Source organism: Rhinolophus sinicus, linkage group LG04 (genome assembly GCF_036562045.2).
Source record: "Rhinolophus sinicus isolate RSC01 linkage group LG04, ASM3656204v1, whole genome shotgun sequence".
In the NCBI taxonomy this organism is placed as follows: Eukaryota; Metazoa; Chordata; class Mammalia; order Chiroptera; family Rhinolophidae; genus Rhinolophus; species Rhinolophus sinicus.
In genome coordinates, this window is record NC_133754.1 from 44087346 (window position 1) to 44111532 (window position 24187).

A 24187-nucleotide genomic window follows, 5' to 3' on the forward strand; every position below is an offset into this window, starting at 1 on the left:
ACATATTGGATCCACATCATATTGGTTGGCCCAACAGAAGGTACTGTATTCACTGTTAAAGAGGAATTCTTTTTAGAGAGACATACGTATGTGGCTACCAATTTCCCATAAAGCGGCTAGGTACCGATGTAAAAACACCATGTGTGTACATATACATGCTCACACACGTACACATGTATACACACAGTACACATGCCCTTTAACATTGTTGGGATAGAAGAGTGGACGCTGCTGGTTTGGGGCCGAGGTCACGCTTTGGAGCTCAAAAATCTAACAAAGGGAAGGGCTGAGGGCCACCCAAATATATACTCAGAATAAGAGATGTAAATGAAGACTGAGTTCTAGGGGAAGAGGCAAGGACTATGAGCAGGAATTGTAGGAACACAGGGGAAGCCTAAAAGAATCAGCTATGCACTGTTTCTTGGGAAAGCAGAAGGAGGAACTGACTGAGGATAGTGTCACTAGAAACTGACTAACGTATAAACTCCAGCATGAAAGAGGAGGGAGGCAGGGACGGGGTTCTCTGTGGGTAGCAGGAAGAGACAATGGAAGTCAACCATGTTAACAATACGGCTTTTGGCAGCTGAACACAGCCAGCTGTCTCTCTCCTCCAATTCAAGCCACCGCCGCAAAACCCATTTGGAGTGGCAGGAGCTGACGCACATCTTAGTGGAGTCAGGTTATTTATTCCTCTGTTGATCATTCATTTCAGTTTTGTTTGTTTTCTGTGTTTCCTAAATGATTGCCTTTGGAGGTGGGGCCGTGGTCCACTTATGGTTGTTTTTTTTACATGCTTTAAAGTTTAAGCATTTGCTTCAACTGACAGTGAAGGTAGTTCATGTGTTATAAATGATCTGGGTTAAGGCAATGTCGCAGGTCTTGCAGAAGAGTGGGCATTTAATTTCTGTTTGCTAACTAGGAAATGAAACCTGAAATGAACAAAAACTCCTTGTTATGTTTATTTCAACCCCCGTCTGTAGAGCTAGAAAAAGCCCCAATAGACAAGAAGTTGAAAAATCACATACTGTAGCCTTCGAGGCGTCACTAATGTATACTCTACAGTTAAGCATGGAACTTAGAACTAGCATATTCAGGTTACCAGTTCAGCGTGTGGCACACTGACAAATATTGATTTAAATTAAGCTTAGAACTTTATAAAGAGAGACTATAGCCGTTGTATTTAACATTGCTGGGATGTAAGAGTGGGAAACTGCTGTATTTTGAGTCCTCAGCCTTCTTACTTTGAACTACAGTTGACCTTTGAATAACACAGGTTTGCACACAACGGGTCCACTTATAGGTGGATTATTTTTCAATAAATACTGTAAATGTATTTTCTCTTCCTTATGATTTTCTTAATAACATTTTTTGTTTAGACAACTTATTGTAAGAATATAGTATATGACACATACAACATACAGAATAAGTGTTAATTGATTATACTATTGGTACAGCTACTGGTAAGCAATATGCTATCAGTAGTTAAGTTTTTGGGGAGTCAAAAGTTTTATGTGGATTTTTGACTGTGAGGGGATTAGTGCCCCTATCCCCTATGTTGTTCACGGGTGAACTGTATTATCAATGTAAGGCTATGGGAATATTGCCTCTACTCTTAGCCTACGTTAAGAAAGAGATATGGAAATCACAGTGAATGGAATTCTTATGATGAGAAGTGATGAGAAAATATTAATAACCACATATTAAAGACATTACTTAAAATGAGAACAACTAATTATCTAGATAGAATATTAACTAGCTATGTCATGCTTGGAGAAAAGATGAAACAATTAGAGAACATACCACTAACAGAAAAGGTATTTATCATAAATGATCACGTTAGTTTTCAAAGTGCTGCATGGTTGATATCTTTTAGGTTTCCTGCTGTGAGAAACCCTTAGGAAGATGAAATATTTACATTTTTAGGGATAGCACATGATGCCACGTCCCCTCTGGTGATCGAAAAAAGTTAATTAAAAATATGCGCCCACGTTTTGGCAGAATCTCTACTGTGAAGTTAGAAAGCCCCAAAGTTAGGAAGGCAAGATGAACAAAAGGTCTTGGTTTGCAAGTGAAGCAGCCTCATAAGCAGACTCCAACCTGATTAAATCTTACCATTGTCTACAGAAATTCCAAGCACACTTGATATCTTTCTCACACTGAAAACACAGAAAAAGTCACTTTGTTATTGGCTTTTCCACACCCTCACAAATTGATTCACGGGCTTTATGTTTTCACAGCAGTTTAAGGATTAACATACATTCAGAGCCAGAATGTCAGAATGTGGACGCCTGATCAATTACATGCATGGGCTACGGGCGAAAGGAGTCTGCCCCAGACATTCTCAAGATTTGCACGGGGAAAATCAATGATACGTTGGCTGCAGGCAAGGAATCCAAACATTAAATTAAAAATGTCAAGAGAATGTTTAGCGATCAAAACCTGCCAAATTTTGTTTTCAAAATACCCAGAGGAGGGGTTGGGACAAAGGCTCTAGCAGTTTTTGGTCTGGTGCCGCAGTTGACCAAGTTCCACATTATGTCATTCTCCTCCAGGGAAAGGAACTGCACCATGAGCTCTTCATCCTACTTGTTTTCAGCTGGAAGAAAAGTCAAGTTGGTGATAGGGTGTGGTGTGGCCTGGGGCTCTCCCCTCTGAGATGTCACATGAGATGGCTGGCTGTTACGATGGTGTGTCATGGGACTTACTGTGGTTAAAAGTGAGAGAGTTATCCAGGCTGCCCAGCTGCTGCAATCTGGCATGCATCATTCCTGTTCTGTTATGGGAAACAGGCAATGTCTGAGATTTTCGATCATGAACTATGGGTCCCAACCCTTCCTGGTTCCTGCAACATGAGTGAGATGGGATAGAAGCAAAAGTTAGACTTGTTACACTGCAGAGAAACCGGGAGCGTTAGTGAAGCCAGGACACAGCACAAAGGAGCGGACCAAGCAGCGGAGCCTGTCTGGGTCGGATGGAGCCAGAGACACACAGGCAGCAGCTCTGACAGACTTCACAGCAAAGCACTTGACCATGACGTAGGAGCAAAAACCAAGCCAAAGCAGAGACGTTTCAGTTTTAGGAAGTACTTTAGAGATGCTACCTCAAAAAAAAAAAAAAAAATTGAGCATCAGTTCAACATGGTGTGAAAGGCTGGCGTTCTGACAACTGCCAAAACACCACACATCTTTTTGGATTATATGTTATTAAAGAGCAAAAAATAAAAAATAAAAAATAAAATAAATAAATAAAATAAAATGAAAAAATTTAATTGAAATAATGCATTGGAAGAAACAGAGAACAAACATGCAACGAGAGGGATTATGTGAAGCAGGTTTAACAACCTTTATTCTTACCCAGGCAGGAAGGAGAAGAACCACACACTTTGTTAAACTTGTCAGCAGTCAAGTAAAGAAAATAGAAAAGTGATCTGGGTTAGCAATCAAATAGCTAACTTCCTACTGTGTACCATCACCAGAGCAGATGAAAAATGAGACCAGGGCTGGAATGACACCTGTCCCCCGTCCCATAGCCAACTGTCCCCCTCATTGTGTTATTGTGTGGAGTACAACAGGGCATGCATGGAATATGATCGGGCAACATGCTGCTGGGTGATTTCAAAGTGACACGATGAGAAGGCGCAGTATTCATAAAACTGGACCACCACGGCTGGCAAACACTGACAACATTTAAATCATCATTCAGAATCCTTTTCACATGCAGCAGAGACCACGGCAATTTTCTATCAAGCATGGCACGACTTCCCACAGTGCATATAACAAAATACCACCACCCTCCACTCTCCCACTTTCCTACGCCAATCTAGTTTGTTAAGACAGTCAAAGGAAGCATACTTTTTTATGCAAATATATACATGGTGCTTAGGAAGTTGGCAGATTTTCTTTCAAAAAATTAAATGCATTGCCATTGAAAAAAATGTTAACAGTTTCAAAAAACCCAATTTAAAAATATTTTGTTGGGGCAGAAAACTTCAGCTTCCCACATTCACCACGTTCAGCTCTGAGGCATTTCATTCTTTTTGCACAACATTTTCCAAATGCCATCTTGTGACGTAAGTGACAGTTGCTGAAAGAAGGGTTTGAAGCTCGCCCAGTTCAGTGCCTTTCTTACAAATACACTGCTTGCCCATCTTCATGGGAGAAAGTTGAAGGAAGTACAGAGGGTGCCAAAAAAATGTATACACATTTTAAGAAAGGAAAACTGTATTAAAATTGTAATACTCATTATATACCAATAACAAAAGATGAATACAAGTCAGGTTTGACTTCTGCAATTACAAGAGGTGCTCAAAGTGGTTACCATCAGCGTCCAGACACTTCTAATTACGGCAAATTACTGCTTGAGCAACGTTGACCAAACTGTCCACTTGTATACATTTCTTTGGCACCCCCCCAGTATATTGTATAAGGACACCTTGTATATACTAGCATTTGGTACTCAGAAACTGAAATGTAAAAAGTTACTGTTACGGTAAAAAATAAAAGAATTAAGATTAGAGAACTTGAAGTGCCACCACATTTTAATTAGAAACAGAAAATATTAATAATAGTAGGAAAGCAGAAAATATTTTCTCTAAATTTACTGTATTTTTTTTAAAAAACAACACATACTTTTATTTAACATAAAACATAATTCTGGAAAATTTCTCCAATATCCCAAGAAAAGAACAATGTTAACATAAAAAAGCAAAATTATAGATTAAAAAACTCAATTACAACCAAGTTTTAAAGTTTTTCTTAAAACATAAATATGTTTTCTTATAATTAATCTATTTAAAACAATAACATTAGAAAAATATGATACTTAGACCAGGACTCCATAAACACATTATCACAGAACACACAACATGGAAAAAAAACAAATCCAGGCACACTTGCTACAGGGCAGGAATAAGAGCTCGATGGATGTGCTTTGAGGAAACAGCAGAGAAAGAGCAGCTTGGGTGCCCAACAGCAATGAGTTTCTAGCTCTTCCCAAATTTAATGCACAACCAAGGGGTATAGTGAGACAGGGAAGTGAGGACTTACGATACTCAGTAAAGTGTTCTGGTCAGATAAAAACATAGGGCCTGGATAACTTATTCAGAGTAGAGGAAGGAGAAACGGCTCAATTTTAGAGAAGGTTTTGTGCAAGTTCAAACAAATTTGAGATGGACTGAAAACATTCTTTCATTAAGAAAGAAAGTGGTTAGAAGATAAATTAATATCTTTGGCAGGTGTCATGGTAACAAATGACCTTTGAAAATGAAACAGGGGAAGCGAAATAATTGGGGAAGGAGAGCAGAGCCAGAAGACACATCAAGAACTGGGACGAGAGAAAGGAGAGACAGAAGGAACAGGACACGAGGGAGAATTTGGAAGGAAAAGTAGAAGTGTAGCAACAGACCACAAAGGAAAATCATTCCAAGAGATATGCATGAGACAAAACAAGACAGAAGGAATGTAGGCGAAAGATGCTGACAGATTTTATGGTAGCAATCCAAAGACCTGCCAACTGTCTTCATGGGCTGTTTATGAGAATTCCAACTGCCAATCACCAGAGACAATAATTCCTACACATTCAGATCCAAGCAATAGAGAAAAGTAATTGAGCAAATGACACCACACTTCAAACGAAAACCCCCACAGTACCTGGCTATGTATCGCTTCCCCATGTACTGAAACTGGTGCAAGCAGACTCTGCAGACAGGATGAAAGATTATTAGGGAGACATGAAGATAAAATCATTGTTTTATCTAAACCTACCGACAATAACACATTCAATAAACTCTTACATCTACCACTAGCTCCCTCTGGTTTTCAGAACTTCTTTGGAAGGTCCCTCAGAACCCAGAGAAAATTACATCCTGAAAGGAAGGCCCCATATTGTGCTGCTGTCAGGACTGGTGGGTGGTTAAAGCCACGCAGAAAAAAGGCCCAGGACCCCTGGGATTGTCCACCAATTCAGGGCTTCGACCTTTACTTCAGGCAGTTCGTCTTAGAAATCACAACCGAAACCATGTGCACTGCTGCACTGTTCTGAGTTGCTTATTTGTCCTCATTCAAATCTATGCAAGGGGCTTGCTTTTTTAGCTTAAATACATGGACTGGTCCCTAACAGACATCAAGTATGTAGTTTTTGGCTTTATTTTAATATATCCACAGCATTGGTTTTTTGTTTGTTTGTTTGTTTGTTTAAAGCATGTAGTTAATAAGAGGCAGTTAAAATAATGTCCAGTAAGTTCTGGTGTTGAATCTCGTCTCATCATCTCATCATGGGACAACTCCCATCTTTAACTGAGCAGACAGAATCATCATGAGGTTATGAAACGAGACCATAATTCCAAAATGCACAAAGCTCTGAACACCATAGGTTTCCACCTGAGTTTGTACAAATACATTTGGCAGCAAATCACGACCCCACTAACAGATATAAAGCTATTTACAGCTATGACTTACCCAATTATTGTGAACAACCATAGTGCTGCAGAAATAATTTTTTACTGCACAAACAGTGTTTTTTTACTTTGGAATACTGTCTGAGACCCTGCTGGGTGTTACAGAATAGACTCTATATGTCAATTTTTCAAAAATCAAAAAACTTCTGGATTTGGAAAACCATCTGGCCCTGGCAATTTTGAGTAAGAGACGGTGGATTCATGTTTATAAAAGCAAAGAGCTTAAAGGAAATCAGAAATTTAAACTGAGGAGATAAAATGAGATATATAGATAATGTGTAAGATTTTACTTTACTTATCACTTATATTTAAATTATAGCAATTTTTCTATCTGTTTCTGCATCTGCTTGAGTTAAGTTAGATTCAACTTAGAAATGCAGCAACCATCCAATTCAGCTGATACATTTTGGGTTATTGTGTTAAAATGGCTTGTACACATAAACAGTTACCTCTCATCTATAACAACCACATTATCTAAAAATTTAAGTTTAGTCACTGCCCACGGAGTCATGAGCTCCTGAGAGCAGGTGCTGGGGCAGGTCCAGAAGAAAGAGCTTACTGCAGAAGTGTAGATGTGAACATACCGCCTTCCTGGGTCACTACATAGTATTCTTCACACCACTTAATTAGCCAGCAAAAAATCAAGAGGCAATAGGTAAAAACAAAACTACTCACTCAGATATTGTAAAAAAATCCATAAGTTCAGTTGTTGAAGCCTTGTTCCAGTATGTAAACAAAGCATCTAGAAATTAAACATTTACCTGGTTAGAATCATGATGCATATTCTGTACATTATGAGATGGGATGAGATCTCAAAGTACAGGCCTCCAAGCCCCCCCCCCCCCGGCCCCTCTTATTTCTGACCATAAGACCAGTTTATACTAAATACCATACACAATGGGCTTATTCAATTTAAAGAAGCTGCATTTGAACACTTAAGCTTTAGTTTCATCATAAAGACAGAGCTAACTTGTAGGAAGCAGGGAGGAGACACAGAGAGTAGAAGGTGCTCATAAAATGTGGGACAAAGGAACAAGTAGCTACAGTTACACAATTAATTGTGGGTGTCAGTCTGGTAAATCACTCTGCAGGCAATTTCTGCCCCACCCCATACCGTACACAAAAAATCAATTCTAGGTGGATAGTAAGATTTCAGTGTGAAAATTTAAATATAGCTTTTAAAGAAAATACTAGAAGAGAATAAATATCTTCATGACCTTGGGTGTAGGTGAAGATTTCTTAAGCACGACACACACATACACACACAAAATTCTAACTATAAAGGAAAGACATGAATAACTTGAAGGTAATTGAAAAACTGTTTAAAGAGGTAGTTGCATTTTTAAAATATGTGCATGGCCTTCCAAAGGGCTGACTTAGATGCAAAACTTCTGCTTTAAAAAGAAGTTATGTTACAGTTATAGATCAGATTTATTACTTAAAACTTAAAATATTTAAAAAAATACTTTCAACAAACAAAAAACAGGATTATAATGCTGGCTGAAACTCACTACCATAATGTAAAGTTTAGAACTTCTGACTTAATGGAAAGAATTTCCACTTTATAACCCAAATATCAGAATAATTGTCCCTTGCTTGCATTTGGTCATCACCTAAGGAAGATCTTGTTTGTTTGTTTTTTCTTAAATAGCTATTTGAAAGGGACAAATTGACAGAAGAATAAAATAGGCCAGTCCCAAAGCACTTAAAGGGCAGGTGTGCTGCTGCTAACATCCGAGTTGTAAGGTCAGGCTGTTTTGCTGCTGAGATGGAAGCTCGATATAAAATAAACACTATTTGCAGGCAGAAATACCTTCCACTATGCTTAATGTCCACACCTACTGCCACCAGACATAAGCAGTACCAGAGGTCTTCAGATTCTCAAAAAATGGCCTTTTGTTTTCAAAAGAGTTCATCTTCATTCCCTCAGTGAAGCACACTTTATACATTCTAATTTGTTTCAGGGAAAATAAGTCAAGAATTTTGACCAAGATAAACGATGTGACGCTGTACCATGGCACAATTTCACATGATTGGTTATATCACAAAACCAGAGTTGAAACTGTCCTTTTCATGGACAGCTTTATATGGTAAAGATAAAGCATTAATGGTTGTGGTCATTTCTATTAAAAAATGTGCTTGTCAAATCCTTAATCAGAAAGTTAATCTACTATGGTACCACTATTTCCATTAGAAAATGAAAATAACACACTTTGCTTCCAGTGAAAACCACGCTCTAAGTGGAAAGATGCTTAGGTGCCCCCAACATTATATTCTCTAATTCAAGATATTGACTAATAAAGTCATATAAGTTTGCCAGTATTTGATTTGGACAAATGAAATTTAAAACAAAATCAAAAGGTACTTTACTTATCTGCCTCTGTTAGTTAAGATGGTAGCTCTGAGCTTAATACAAATTTATAAAATAGGCCCATTCACATTTTAGAACTCATTTTATAGAATATAACAATTAATAAAAATTTTTCCCAAATTAAGACTTATTTCTACTCCATCTAGAAAATTAGCGTGTATTTCAAATAAGGAAGAAAATCCTTATATCCTGCCAAACAATTACAATTTAAAAAAAATAAACCAAAGACTGAAACGGGAAGTGACGCAGATAGCTTCATTTTTACCTACCATCAGACATGCTTTTTAAGATGTAGAGGAAACACATCAGCAGGCTTTTAATCTCAGACTGGTCAAGTTTGTCACAGCGAACCACAGAATTTCCCAATGTGCCACTTTGTTGGTGCTAAAAAAGGAAATACACGTGGATTTTTCTTCTTCATGAACAGGTACAACACAATTAGTTTCACTTTTCTCCCTTGGAAGAGAGTCTTAGAATTGAGTCCACTCATACCAGGTGGAAGGTATAAGTAATTTGTCGATAAACTATAGGCACATCTTCACCAAATATACACAGGTGCTGTTCCACGACAGCTCTGGCTTGCCTCCTGTGCACACTTTCCTAAGGGACAAGCCAGAAGGCACAAACCTTTCGAACTGGATAACCATAGTTTTAGTCACCAGCTTAGTTTTCAAATGCCAAGGAAAACCTCATGCAGAAAAAGTATGTGTGCTAGGATCAAACACAGAAATGACGATTCAGGAGACACTGCAGAACCAACCATTGTCTCCGGAAAACGTCAGTAACTGAAACAGCAAATAAAGTCTATGGCGCGGCTGAGTACCAGCCACAGAAGCCTAGAGCTGTGTTGCTGTCATTCCGTTGACATTGTGGGGCACCCTTGGGGGAAAACAATGGGCAGGCGCCAACAGGGACAAATACGGACACCTCAGCACAGCACTGCAAAGACCTAAACTGATGAGGTCATTCCATCGTCAGCTTAGCTCAACACCACAAACGTCAGAAAGCATGGGGTGCAGGGTGAGGGCAGTTTTGCCACTAGACGGCAGGTTCACATGTTCAGAGGTTTCACATAAAAAAATATAGAACAAGAATCTCATCGCATGATAAAAACACAGATTTTACAATCCTCAAAGTTATAGTTCCAATTGAACTTAGGAAAATGTTTTGCCAGATACCAAAGCAGAAAAAAATCAGTGAAAAAATATCTTTCATTCAAGGTATGAGGGGGCAATTCAAAAAATATAGAATACACAGGTTTAATGAACAACATCCGTGAATATTTTTATGTAAGGAAGAATGACAGGCGCAATTAGTGGCAAAACTGTGGTACAGATGCATCACCTGGCCCACCCACTTCATCAGAGCCGCTAGGAGAACTCAGGACTTCTTGCATTGGGAGGGAAGGTACAGCATGCAAGGTTTCCTCTGGCAAAGGTGGAATCGTTAGAAGGGAAAAATCCACAGTGACCCGGTTTTTCCTGGCTGACTGGCTGCTCTCCTCATCCTCTCCAGCACTGCGTATGACACAAGCGGAGTGCCTCCTGAGCAGCTTCTCCCTCTACACACGAAGGCATGTTAGGGTCAAGGGAAAGTTCAACACATCATGACACACGCCCACACTTGGATGCTCGCGTCTCTACAGACTGATCAATGCCAGACACCGCAACGCGTCCGAAGACGACAGACCTGATGCCAAGGAAGGATATCTTCCATGTTTCTGAGAACTAGGAAGACATCCCTAAATGGTTCGCTGTTTATTCATACAGGTGCTTGCCTATACCTTGAAAGAAACAGTGGCCAAGGTGCGACCAACCTATTGCAGTTTCAGGTTTAAATACAAACTTTATCCATTCCCACAAAGTTCCAAATAGGCTGAGCCTTAGTTATTTTAAGAAAAAAGGTAAACTATGAAGAAGATGTGTAGTGTTGGGGTTGGGGTTGGGGTTGGAGTGGGGGTGGGGTACAGTGTGATGAGAGTGATTTCAAAGGAAGCCTTATCCATGAATCACCCATATGATCAATTAACCTTTCCTGGAGCTGACTTTGGACCTAATGCCCATTTGCGTGGATAACTGTGTTGTAAAAGGTTTTCTCCGGCACACAGACCACGGAGATGCTAAGTGACCGGCCCTTTGATTTCTCTAGCTGGCCAACCTACCAGAACCATTTGCTCAAAGTGCTCCGCTGTAAACATAGCCCTGATCTGGAATCTGGGAAACGGGAATCAGGGGGTTTCAGGGAAGGGGCTCCCAGGGAAGGGGCTCCATTCTTAGTTAATACTCAGATTATCTATCCCACATTAACTGAGTTGTTTTTTTCTTTGTTTTTTTTAAAGGTTACACAATGAACACTAGAACATGAAGCATGTTTACTTTGGGATAAATCTATCTGTTGTAAGAAACACTTGAGTTATATAACAAGAACTTACCTTATCCAGGGAATTGCTTTTCTCACTATTTCTTTCTGGAAGGCTGTTCCCCGAATCTGTACTTATGAGGGATCCTCTCGAATCAGCATTTTTCACACTGTTGATGTTTGGAGTTGAAGTTGTATACGGAGAAGCTAAACAGAAATTAAGACAAAAACAGATTTGGTGAGACAGAAACAAAATAAAGTACTGAATTTTAAGGGGAATTGCTTTTATGGCACTTATTTTTTTCTGTTAGGAAATTGGCTCAAGAGTTGCATTCAATTACTTTTAAAGAACCAGGTCATACAAAGTAGATGAAAATAAACTTTAATTAGAAACATTCAAATGTAGGTACCAATTCCCTTAGAAGAAAAACTTCTGATTGCTAAGACTAAAAGAGCACATGCTGTTTCAGAATGGGATGGAATGAAGACTTAAAATTTTTTTAAAAAGATAGAATCACCTACAACTATCAATCAAAAAATTAAACCATGTAATAAATGCGCAGTATTCAAACTGTACACTGAGATGCCCTAGAAAACTCAAGAGAGGTGTCACGAGATACTTTAGATTTTTAAGGAAAATAGAATGATACAGGACATCTGTCGGAAACTGTAGTTTCAACGTTAAATCATGCTACATTCCTTTCAATGATGTCATCTCTTTGTGAAGCTGGGTATTTAGTGGTTGTTATGATGAAAAGCAAGTACTGGGTGAAAATCAATGTGGAACAGGAAATGAGGGCTGTGAGCAATCTGATTCCAAATCTGAGAAGCTTGGCAGTGCCCAACAGGCACACATCTCATTAGTAAGAGTTGTGCTTATTAAAAGTAAAAATTTTTTTCTTTAAATTTATATTTTTTCAAATGCCTACTAAGTTGTAAGAATATAAGAACGTAAGTTATTTGGCACTAAGTACCTAATAGATAGAACTGTTAGGTGTTTCTTTTTGCCTGGGGCATCTGTGAAAAAATTATTCTGACAGCAAGTAAACTGAGAATTTGGGGAAGCTTTGCAATAAAGAGTTACAAGCAGACAGGAAATCTAACTTAGACATAAAATTTGTGACATCTGTGAAAAAACAGCATTTGAAGGCAGAAATCAGCCCCCCACTTCGGTACTGTGGGATTTTTAAAAGTAATAGACTGACTTCCTGCTTAGATAAGAAGTAAGCAATTCACATAATTAAAAATGACTCTCAGTCTTGTATATTCTGTGCTGAACCAAAAGGCATGCCTCAGCTGAGAGGCCTGGCTGGTGCTGCAGACGGCTCCAGGAGTCCTTTGGCCTGTGCTTAGCATGGTGTAAGCACAGTCTCCCAAGCCCATGCTGAAGATGCCTTTACCTGGCAGCTCCCAACACACTGGCCATTTTCAGGTTTCATCCTGCAAATTAGCTGCCGTGGACTTCTAAATTAATCCCTTCCCCGACCTAACACTCAGGTTTATCCACCACCATCTCTGAAAGTGATTCAATGTATTAAAATTAGGGTTTCCCGGCAGAAATTCCCGCCCTTTCTCAGGAATTTTCCCCCCGCTTTCCCGTTCCCGAATCCCGAGATATAAACTGTTTTCTGTTCTCCACGATGAATCATTTCCACAAAGTGACGGCCAATACTACCAACCACGTGGGTTCAAGGGGACGATTTTCCCAATTTCCCAACCAACTTTTCTCGGGATTTGGGAATGGGAAAGCGAAAAAAATTCCTGAGAACAGGCGGGAATTCCCACCTGGAAACCCTAGTTAAAATCAAGAAAAGAAGAGCCAGAGGAATTTGAAAATGTAAGTGAAGGATGGAACATGTAAACCATTGCCCACAGGCTGCATTCCGCAGAATAGAAACCGTGTGACTGACTGTCACAAGAAGCAGGTGGAAACCCTAGGAAAAAACAATAAGCCTTTTCTTATATTCAGAGAGCAAAGAAACATACGTTATGACCAAATTATAATTATAGTCCTCCTAATGTACTTGGACTTTTAATGGACTTGGATATTTAATGTAGAACACAGAGCTCAGTACAAAGAAGTCCTCAGGAAAGTAAAATCAGATCCTACATTCTCAGAGTTTTAGGCTCAATTCCAGCACTACAGCCCTAATCTAAGGCAAACAGATGAAAATGCAATAAATCAAGATCAACATGTTTAGAATTATGTTCCTATTGTGTGTGTGTGTGTGTGTGTGTTTATATTCAATGTCCTGACCCAGTACATAACTTAAAAAAATCTTAAACAACATGTATGTAAAATGTTAGTTTGCCTCTCTCCCCTTTGTACCGACAACCCAAAGCAATACACTGAGTAGGGGGTAAAAGGAACCTCAGCCTAAGAATGCGTGCGTTTTAAAATGAATGTAACTGCAGAGCACTTGTATCCAGCAATGCATAAGTCAGTTTTGGAAATTTTCACGCACCATGTTCCAAAAAACATTAAAAAAAACTTCTGAGGGCACATTCTCATTCTGCATGGAAACAGGATTTCTTCTAAATGGAGATGTAAAGAGAACGTCTACTCTTGAAGGATAATCACTGGGACTAAGTGGAAACTCCGTGAGGAATACAAGAAGAGTTGCTACAGCTGCCGGAAAACAACCAGTAAACCTAATTCATAGGCGGGACTTCCCTGGACAGCATTCCTACAAGTGAACAAGGATTTAAGCCTTTAAAAATGGGGAGAAATACCAATAAAGCCTGAGTATGATTAAGTTTGTTATGGTGAATCGCTATGAAGAGTGGATTCAGATCTTAAAATTCAAGAAAGAGTGAAAAGACACACGGAGTCTCAAGTACTTTCCATAACTTCGTCATGAGCACAGAGTAATGGAGTCAGGTTGAAGCTACCCAATGCTTCATCTTTGTGTTCTCCATGCATCCTAACCCTAACAAGGTGAATGGGGAATTGGAGAATGAAATCAGAGTCGAAACATCACCCCACTCTAGTTAGATAATTTCCACAGTCTTGAATCCTACAGAGCACGATTTCACCCCATTCCTAGGCTCCAGGACTCACCCAGTTGGCTACTGAGAGTATACTGCAGACCATGAATAATGCTCACGAATTATGCTTGTTATAACGGCAGTCAAATATTAACACTCAGGGTTTACCATGCCCAGCATTGCACACATCGTATTAACTCTGCATCCCTCACCACGACTGTTTTGGAGCTGTGGACACAGAGTGAAGAGACACCCTGCCTGTGGCAAGAAGGAAATGGTGGGGTCCAGTTCCCCAGCCACATCTGTCTGACTGTGAAGCCAGTGCTGTGAACCACTGCAGACAAAACCCTCCGAAGGGAGGCCCCATCCGCTCCCAGAGCAGTGGCTGAGCACATGCGCAGAGCAAGATGGAGAAGACTGAGCCAAGGACCCAGGAGAAAGGCTGCTGGAAACACGTGCTAGGATCTGCTCTGAGCACTGTACATGAATTCACTCATGTAATCGTTATGATGCCACACGAGGTAAGTATGAAAAACATACATGAATATAAGTAAGGATTGGTGGTGGTGTTGTAGGATAAATTTGGGCATCAGTGTGAGGTTCCCAGTTTTATATTCCGCCCAGTTTCATCACCTACCTGAAATAACATAGAACAACGCAGAAGGACAAGCTCAGAATGAACAGTCCTGCAAATTAATCAGCTAAAAGGACTGCCCTTTATTCTGCTCTAGGAGTTAGTCCTATTATTGGGTCGTCTAGACACTAGTCATAAGAAGACGTTTCATTTATTCCCAGTGTGGTATAAAAGAAAGGTATAAAGCAAGACAGAACAAGCCTTTGAGTATCTATGACAATTCTGTGAAGACATTGTTTTTTGTACCATTATCTTTATGAAGGAACTAGCACAGGGAGGGGCTCAATTAGTTAGACTATTAATAAGTACACTTCTCAGGCATTTTCTTTTGGAGAAACTACTCCATTTGGATCTTGATTTATGCCATCTGTTTTCTTCCCCACGGGACTACTTGTACATTATCTCAGAGAGAAAAAATATTCCAGGAAAGATTTTAGAAAACCAATTTCAGGATTGCATCCCAGCTATAAACCACTCTCTCCTTAAGTAATTACTTTGTCACATTTCATCTAAATTCTAACACTATAAATAAATCCTACTCACCCCCACAAACGTATGTGCAAAGATACTCCTCTTCTAAAAGCATACACACTCCAAGTGAAGATTTAAAATGATAAATTAACTTAAGCGTAAACAAAAAGCAAACAGTACCAATTAATTAAGTGTACTAGTTTGGGAATTCATAAGCATCTGGGATCTCTATTTCAGTGTAGAGTTTTAGTCGTCAACTATCAAAACCAGGAAGAGAATTTTCAAAGCAGAAACTCAGACTTCAACGTTCCAATTTGAAATCTAACAAACTATTGAATTAAAGACACTTTCAGAATGAAACTAGCGTGGGGCAGAGAAGAGCACACGCGTTACCAATGCCAGAGATGGCGCCAAACAGGTCTTTGTGCAGGTTGTGGTCCAGGGTGTTTCCCGATTTCTGCGGGGTCACTAATGGGTTTACAGCTGGCAAAGTAAGCGATTCCTCCTTCACAGTCTGTCAAAGGGGAGGAAGAGAAGAAATAATCAAAGATGATTTTTAAGAGGGTCATCAACTGTTCTTGGGATTGTGAGGGCAAGTGTTAGAACAAGACAGGACAACCTGACAAGTTAAATGCGCCTGAGTGGGAGAAGCAGCTGCACGTCCTGTGACAGGGAGGAAGGTGGCGGTGGGTCAAAGAAAGAGCAAGGGGAAGGGGGCACAGAATATTTAAAGTCTGAGGGAGGGAGGTAGAGAAATCTGGGCCCACGAAGTCATTTCTCTCCCTAGAAGCTCTGATGTCCAACATCTAGTTAGATCATTTTGTTATGTTTTTTTCCTTCATAAAAAAGCCTCCTGGGCTCTTTCTCACTGGAACACTGGTTTTTTTCTCACGTCAGAAATCATCCCAAAGGAGCAACGGTGAGTCACAATAGCAGCAGTAAAAGTCTCTGCAAGTTGGGCACTTCCTGTGAGCTCTCCATCGGTGGAGAAATTATGTTAATTGTGCAGTTATGTTACAAAAAGGATTTTACTTGCTGAGAGCCAAGGAAAGACCTTGTGCTCATTCTTCTCAGGACTGAGGCCGTACAGAGAAGTAGCATTATGCCCTGAAGTACTTAGGTGTACTCAGAAGTGCAGAGATAGTATAAAAAAAAGGGACAATGCACAGTGTGAGGGACATAAATGATAAACGCCTAAGTATTACTTTGTCTTCTGCACCTGAAACTAATAAAAAGAAAAATAGGACAGTGCATCACTGTTTGGGGAAAAGGGATGAAACACACAAGGAAACTCGCTAAGTGTACACTATACAACAAAGTGTACACAAGATTAACATCTGAGCCAGTGTATAGGTCCAGAGTAAAAGGGAAAGGAAACTGCTGAACTGGTAGCATCTGTCCAAATTAACGGCAGGTGGCCTCAACCAAAACATTTTGAGATAATTTCTGGGATCATCCTTCAGTCAACTTAATTCTCAGTACATTTTTATGAAATAACATAAATTAAGGTAGTCAATTCTTGGAGAGGGAGCTTGCATCATTCACCTCGGCCTCTCTAACATCTCACCTGACTTTCTAATATCACCTGACTTTCTAAAATTATAGACAGAGAGAAACTTTAGCCCAAAGAGGTGGCATTTCCAAGACTGTGTTGTATGTTATAATCAGAACTGGGGCGAGCACTGAGCTCTCATAATACACGGGTTAGAACTATGTGTTTTTGTGTGTGTGTTTTTTAATGTCCCTCCACTATCAGTATTTGTTGAATACACAAAGAAGATCCTGAGGTTTTACAAGGTATTGGGCCAAGAAAGAATGGCTTTTATATAATGATTTTTAACAAGAATTGAAGGTTTACTGACTGACCCCATCTTAGCCAGAAATGTAATTTACCCGGAGTACTGTGGATTATTCTGGGTAGTGGCAAAAAAAAAAAGAAAAAAGGAAAAGGACAGGTATGCACTGGGTTGAACAGTGTCACCCTCAAATTTATATCCACCCAGAACCTCAGAATGTGATCTTATTTGGAAATAGAGTCTTTGCAGATGTAATTAAGATGTAAGGTAAGATGAGGTCGTTTGGATTAGGGTGGACCCTATACTTAATCACTGTGTCCTTATAAGAAAAGCAGGGGATACCAGAGTCGCAGACACACAGCAGGGAGAAGGCTGTGTGAGGACGGAAGCTGAGACGGGAGTGATGCAGCTACGAGCCAAAGAATCCAAGGATTTCGGGCGACCGTCAGAGGCTGGGTCTGAGACAGGGGACATGCTTTTCACCCACAGCCTCCAGAAGGAACCAACCCTGGTGACAGCTTGATTTTGGACTTCTGGCCTCCTGACTCTGAGAGAATACATTTCTGGTGTTTTGGGCCACCCAGTTTGTGGTACTTTCTTAGGGCAGCCCCAGGAAATGAATACAGGCTGTGCCTACGTGAATATGCTTACGTACACTGCCAGGGTTGACAGGGAAGGGTGACACATCCCTCACGTTGATCCGCTGGACATTTTCGATCAGCAGGCCAAACAGAGGCAGGTAGAGAGTGGCTATCCTTGCTTGATGGCTCTGAAAGAAAGGCACACCTTATAAGTTCCTCCCAGGCTCTGAGAATTTAATGATGGCCTGAGCTGGCAATGGCCATCCCCTGTGTTTGGACCCTTCCTAGGAAGACTGCTATTAGATTTTATTGCATAAACAGAGGGAAGTCTTAATGTGGTTACCACTAATTTTCTAATTGGTTACGTTCTTTACATTACTGAACATAAAGGATGTGTATCAATCCACATTTCCTTTCTTTGGGGACCACTCACCCGTGAAGCGTATCGGTCATCAAAAGAATGCTTTATCAGCAGGTTCTTGAGCACGCTGATGGCAATCAGCCGGACCTCCCGAAACTCCTGCAGGGCAGTCCCCACCTCCCGCAGTAACAGTCCCACCAAGAAGTGGTTTCTGCAGAACTCATCTGTCAATGAGTAGTCCAGCTGGAGATCTGCAATGAGGATGGAAACTGCGTTAGTCAGAGAGACTGTAATGCTCTTTGAATAAAATAAAAACCAAGCCCACCCCGTGCATTCAGCCCACCCTGTGTGTGTCACCCAAGGATTAGACTTGGCTGCCAACTGCAAAGGGAGGATTAGCGAAAAGACTGCTCTACTTCTCAACACATGGAACTCTTAAATGAAAACAAAATTTGAACACAAACAACTGTACTGCATTTTGATTTTGAAAAATATTATTATTATACATCCTATTTAATAAAGTTAGTGAATAGCTTTAGTACAAATGTATAGAATATAGAACATATATTACATTACAAATATAATTTTGTTATGGACATGAAGTTAAAAAATACAAAGTTGCACTAATTGACAGCATTATTGAGGAGTGATCTATGGATAACAAATATGTAATTAAAGAAAAAATAAATATACAGTCTATTAAAATGTTCTTTACTAAATGAGTTCATTGACCCATTTCGTGGCCATTAATACGCCCATTAAAATCCAATGTATTTAAAATTAACAAGTTAGCATATAACCTATTTATTTTGCTATCACTGAATGGAGAACTGATTTAATACAGAATTTAAAAAATATATACTCTTAATACTTCTGCACCTCTAAAAGCACATTAAAAACTAATATAAACTACAACTAAAATGTAGTAAACTAGTAACCCAAACTAGTAAATCACCAGCAAGCTAAAAGACAAAATTGAAAGCTCTTCTGGAAAAGAGAAGCAATCGTGAGAGCTACAGAGGGAGGGCAGATAGAAGTAGCTGAACATCACTCTGAAACACACTTTTCAGTAAGCTACAGCCAGGATTTGAACTTTTATACTGAACCCATTATTAGAGAACCATCTATAGAACCCTCCTTTGACTTTAATTTCATATTATTAATAGTTACTTCTAATCCTATCCAAAATACTGACCCACGTCTTAGGAACCCCTTTAGCAGAAGCCAAGGAAAGATGATTTCTCTTTCTAGAATAATTATGTCCACTGTTTATGTTAAGCCCAGTTTATCCTAATGGCAGTTCACAGCTTGAATTCACATAAATCCCTTAGAAGAAAACTTTATGGGTTTAACTGCACACGTGCACACCCACGGAGACAGAAGGGGCAAACAGTGAGAAGGGAGAGAGGAAGGAGAATGCTAAAAACACTTATTCCTATCAGTGAGTAATCTGTAGGTGACCTATGCCCATGCACCCATGTGACAAGAGGCAGCCCCTCTTGTCACCAAATACTCAGCAGTCTGCTGAGAGCTTGTGAGTCTGCTGGGCACCGGAAGGGGTGCCACTTCACTGAGTTCTGCACGACAAGCAATTGGGCCCTGCTGGGTCAGAGGGGAAGGCAGGCATTAGCAAACGTGCACTGCCCGACCATGGGTATGAAGAGCTGCCCTCAGCACTGACAGGGGAAAGGAAAGGATAGTCACGGTCCCCAAGTACAGACGGACTAATGACTGGCTGTGAAGTGAGGGAGGATCTGATGAGGTTTGAAGTACAAGGTTGGAAGTGATTAATTCCAGCTGAGGTGCTGGGAAAGGGGAGGAGGAGCCTGAGGCATCACATTGGAGGTGCTGAGTGACCGGCTGGGGAGGCAGATGAGGGCTCCCCCAGGGAGGTGGCTATCTAAGGTTAAGGGTGTTAGGGGTGGACAAGCCACGTTTGGGGTGCTGGGAGTCGCAGGTGTGTCTGAAATGTGGGGAACAGTGGGGAGTGAGACCAGACAGCTGGGCCGGGGTTGGATGGGGGTGCTGAATAACTGGCTGTTACGAAGGCCCAGAATGTTTTCCTTCAGGCCCGCACCTGGCTCAACCCCTCGCTTTCTTCGGATCACCATTTTCCTGGTCACTCTATCTCAGATGTCACCCCCATGTCATAGCCCCTTTCCTTCCTTTGTTTTTCTCTCCTTAGCACATTTCCCTCTCTAACATTCTACATGATTTCCCTTCAGTAACAGCCAGTTTTCATCCTTGTGTGGACAAAAAAGGGGTTCTACAGAAAGTAACCTCTCAGGGTGATCTGGTCACTAATTCCTCACTGGGCAGGTCATGGTGGGTAGTCATGCCCCGAGCACATAACTTTTTTAGTAAAAGGTCTATCTTTGCCTTAAGTAATAAGCCCTGCCCATTGTTTCTGAGCATCTAGGTTAATACCTTTGATATAACCACCCTCAAGAAAGCATATAATCTTGTTAACAATCCTGCAATCCAATCCCTGCCTTGTTTTCTCCCACCTTCATATAATCTTTCTCAGTTCTCTCCTTAATTCAAAATGCATAAAGGAAGCTGCAAACTGCTATTCTAAGAAGCATTTGAGATCTTGCTTCCCGGCAACTGTCATTAGTTTGGTTCAAATAAAGTCTTATAAAAATTCTTCACAGGTTTGGACGTTTTTACGTGGACACTTGTCCACAACTGTATCCTGGGGCTAGACACAGTTGGTGAGTAAATATTTGTTGAATGCATGAATGCCAACTCCGGGGCCACAATCCCCCTTCTCATTGCTTAAAAGTCAGTCAGAGTCTGGCGGGGGGAAGATATTTATGTCTCTGAATCAATGTCTTTGTACATTTCTCTCTGAATTTCTGAGTCAGTTGATTTAGGTGTTATTAATAGTTTGGTGGCATCCTTCTACTTTCTCTCTCCTTTAGCATAAATAATCCTGATCACACACAAGGAACTAAATTCAGTAAATATCACTTGACAAACCTAAAAGACTAATTTGATTCATTCGATTTATTCAATGAAGATAAAGAAATCTCTATGAGCTTAACTCTCTTCAAACTTAAAGAGGATACAGAACAGTTAAGAAAGACTCAACATGCAAACATAAAAAGCAGTGAAAAGCCATGTTGCTTGTGATTTAGGTTACAGCCACCACTATCGACAAGGGCTATGAAAATGGTGGAATAATACATTTTTGGAGTGAAGCAGGGCTTTTTTGTTTGTTTTACTTCTTAAAGAAACATCCTAGAGGATCCAGGAGCAAAAAGTGAGATTCCTCCCTGTATGTCATAGCAATGTCTTAGCTACAGTGAGAACACATTTGCTGGTTTGTCATGAGTTTAAACACTGATCCAAGTATATGGGAAATGCCTGAGTGAAAAGCATATGAAAGCATTTCAGCCATCCTTGCATTCTTTTTCTTTTAAAGGAGGAAAATGCAAGAAAGCAAGCATCACACCCCACACCTACCTACAGGAGTTTCATTTGACTCCACAGTTGGTGAAAGAAAAGCTAATTCATGAGAAAAAAGGAAAAGTGAAACAAATAAAAATAAACTACAGTAAGTAAAATGGATTTCTATTGTTGAAGCAAAGGAATTTTTCAATGAAAAAGAGTCACACTAACATTATCTGTTGTCTGGTAAGTTTGCTGAAAAGTAAGTTCCCGAAGAACATTTTGTCAGTATCTTTTAACATGGAAATTTAACAAGAAAAAAAAATTAATCCAGCAATGAAAAAAATAAAAAATCCTAATGAAAGGTTGGAATCAATTCCCTTATCTTATTTAAAACAAGTGGCTTTCCTAGTGAAAAGACTAAGTTAATATATGCAAAGAGGTAAGATTACCTTGGTATCTTTGAATCCTGCCTTTTCCAAATGGCATCGGTAAATTCAAAGGAATATAATGCTCATGATTGCACACCACACGGAGAAATTCAAACTTGTATTCAAAGAGGGTCTGCAGGAAAAAATGTTTAGTCCTAAGTTAAATACCTTGCTAGACACTTTATACTGCATCCTCAAAGCCCTGCATGAAACAATACACCCAGTCTTTAGCTTCCTGACCTTCTTGGAATGGCACGCTCTACGCTCTTTTAGATTTTAGAATGGCTGCAGGGAGCTGTTTGAAAATTAAGAACACGTTTCATTGAGGGCATTTATTATTTATGCTCCTCCTACTTCAATAAAGGATTTCAGGCAGCTTATAATTATAGACACAGACTGAATACAATAAAAAAAAATGAGTAAGAGAAAGGCTACGGGGTTACTTCTATTACCTTGCTAAATAAACTATGATTCCCAATACATGTACTGTTAGTTTTGCACTTGAGAAGTCCTTTCAGGTGTTTATGAGAAAAATCAATAGATATGTTTACTGCACATTTGGAATTAGTGTCCCTAATATCTCATGCCTTAATATTGTAAGTAAGTACTAGTTAGTATCTTCAAGAAAGGGGAGTGAATAGTGCTTCTGGGTCTGAAAGAAAATTCTGGTGTGAACCCAGAAAAACAGGCAGGTTCCTGGAAGCGAATCAGCGGGACAAGAGCAGTGTGTAACACACACCCTACCTTTGGATCTCCAGGAGCAAAGCAGCTGATGTAGTTGTTGATCTGCTTAAAGACGAAGCCTCTGTCCATGAAGGTGAAACATCTCTGTGGATGAAACAACCCACAAAGGTAAGTATTTAGGCCCCAACATTTCGGAAAGTTGGGTTCTCATCAGTCTTCATTGTAAATGTTTACCCTTTAGCGTACACACATGCCACTGACATTGAGCAACTAACCACTTACTACTATATACTAATCTCTCAGCCAGAAAGAACACCCTAGTCACTTAGCCTGGAGACACCCTCTCGCCTGGAGGCCCTCACCTTGATGAAGACAGCAAGGCTATGATTCGCATTCTTAGATGCCTCTGGGTTATCTCGAAACTTCTGAGTGATGTGCGGCATCAGCATATTCACAACGGTTTCCACTGCGTGATGATACGATGCAGGGAATCTCTGGTTTCGCAATAACTGAAAAGAATTTAGAGCAAACATTCATTACTTTTTAAGTTGCAACACTTTGGGGGTGGATCTTACATCTGGATCCATTTAAGAAACGCAGCATTCTAATCTTATTTTTCTGAAGTTAGATACAATGAATTATTCTTTCTTCCCTCAAAGCACTGCCCAAGTCTTCTAATACTTCAAGTAAGTGCTATGGATTAGACCCGAGATCTCAAACTTCAGCGTGATAAAGATCACCTTGGAGAGGTTTATAAAAATCACAGAGAGGCTGATGAAGAGCTGCATTTTTACTGAGTACTTTTGTTCATTCTAATACGTGTGCCTCTCAGAGACTTCTTTAGAAACCACTGCCTTAGGTTTAAGCTTCCAGCATTCAAACTGAAAATACAGATTGGTGATTGAATGTTCCCAGATGCTTAGAAGCAGTACTCCTCAAATTAACTTTACACACCGAGTTTCCCGAAAATAAGACTGGGTCTTATACCGTATTTCCCCCAAAATAAGACCGGGTCTTACATTAATTTTTGCTCCAAAAGACGCATTGGGCTGTATTTTTAGGGGATGTCTTATTTTATCACGTACAACAATCTACATTTATTCAAATACAGTCATGTCATCTTCTTCTGGAACATCGCCATAACGTACTAAATGTGTCCGTCTGGCTGACGATCTTAACTGGGGCTTACTTTCGGGGTAGGTTTTATTTTCAGGGAAACACAGTAGTAATTTTTCCCCATCAGGAATGCTTACCTGAGAAATTACACCCAGACTACTTAACAACCGGCTACCATTTACTGTTTACCTTCTACACATCAGGAACTGCACAGGATATTTCCATGTGCTTTTTAATTAAATACCTTGCAAGTTTAACCCTCATTTTACAGAGGGTTAGAAAGGTTAGGTAAATGTGTCCTCAGTCATACAACTGACAACTAACAAAGATTCAAATTCAGATCTACCATGAGTCCAAGGCCTGTGCTCTTTCTGCTCTGTGCCACCGCACCGCCCCCTCCCTGCTGACAATAAATGGAACCATTTACTGAGGGCCAGAAATGTGGAGGGCACTGAATGAGATGCTCCATGTATTTATCCATTTGTGCATGTGATTCTAACAGCCACAACAGGAGGTATTTTCATTCCCATTTTACAGATGAGGAAACTG

General features: G+C 40.0%; 1 protein-coding gene across 34 annotated transcripts in view; it reads right to left on the reverse strand.

Moving 5' to 3' along the window:
• Positions 1-24187, reverse strand: part of DOCK9 (dedicator of cytokinesis 9) — a 256028-nt gene that overhangs the window by 39478 nt on the left and 192363 nt on the right. For 10 of the 34 annotated variants that reach the window (XM_074329465.1, XM_074329454.1, XM_074329460.1 and 7 more), the window contains exons 28-39: positions 22885-23031; positions 22583-22666; positions 21860-21971; positions 21483-21524; positions 18087-18265; positions 17728-17841; positions 15670-15790; positions 11257-11390; positions 9095-9209; positions 7130-7196; positions 5649-5696; positions 2706-2842 (exon numbers count right to left, since the gene is read on the reverse strand). In XM_074329465.1, the coding sequence (XP_074185566.1) occupies positions 2706-2842; positions 5649-5696; positions 7130-7196; positions 9095-9209; positions 11257-11390; positions 15670-15790; positions 17728-17841; positions 18087-18265; positions 21483-21524; positions 21860-21971; positions 22583-22666; positions 22885-23031 (1300 nt within the window). Of the gene's footprint in view, positions 1-2112; positions 2157-2705; positions 2843-5648; positions 5697-7129; positions 7197-9094; positions 9210-11256; positions 11391-15669; positions 15791-17727; positions 17842-18086; positions 18266-21482; positions 21525-21859; positions 21972-22582; positions 22667-22884; positions 23032-24187 lie in introns of all 34 variants that reach the window. The other 24 variants (XM_019756904.2, XM_019756895.2, XM_074329457.1 and 21 more) reach the window with 5 other exon arrangements.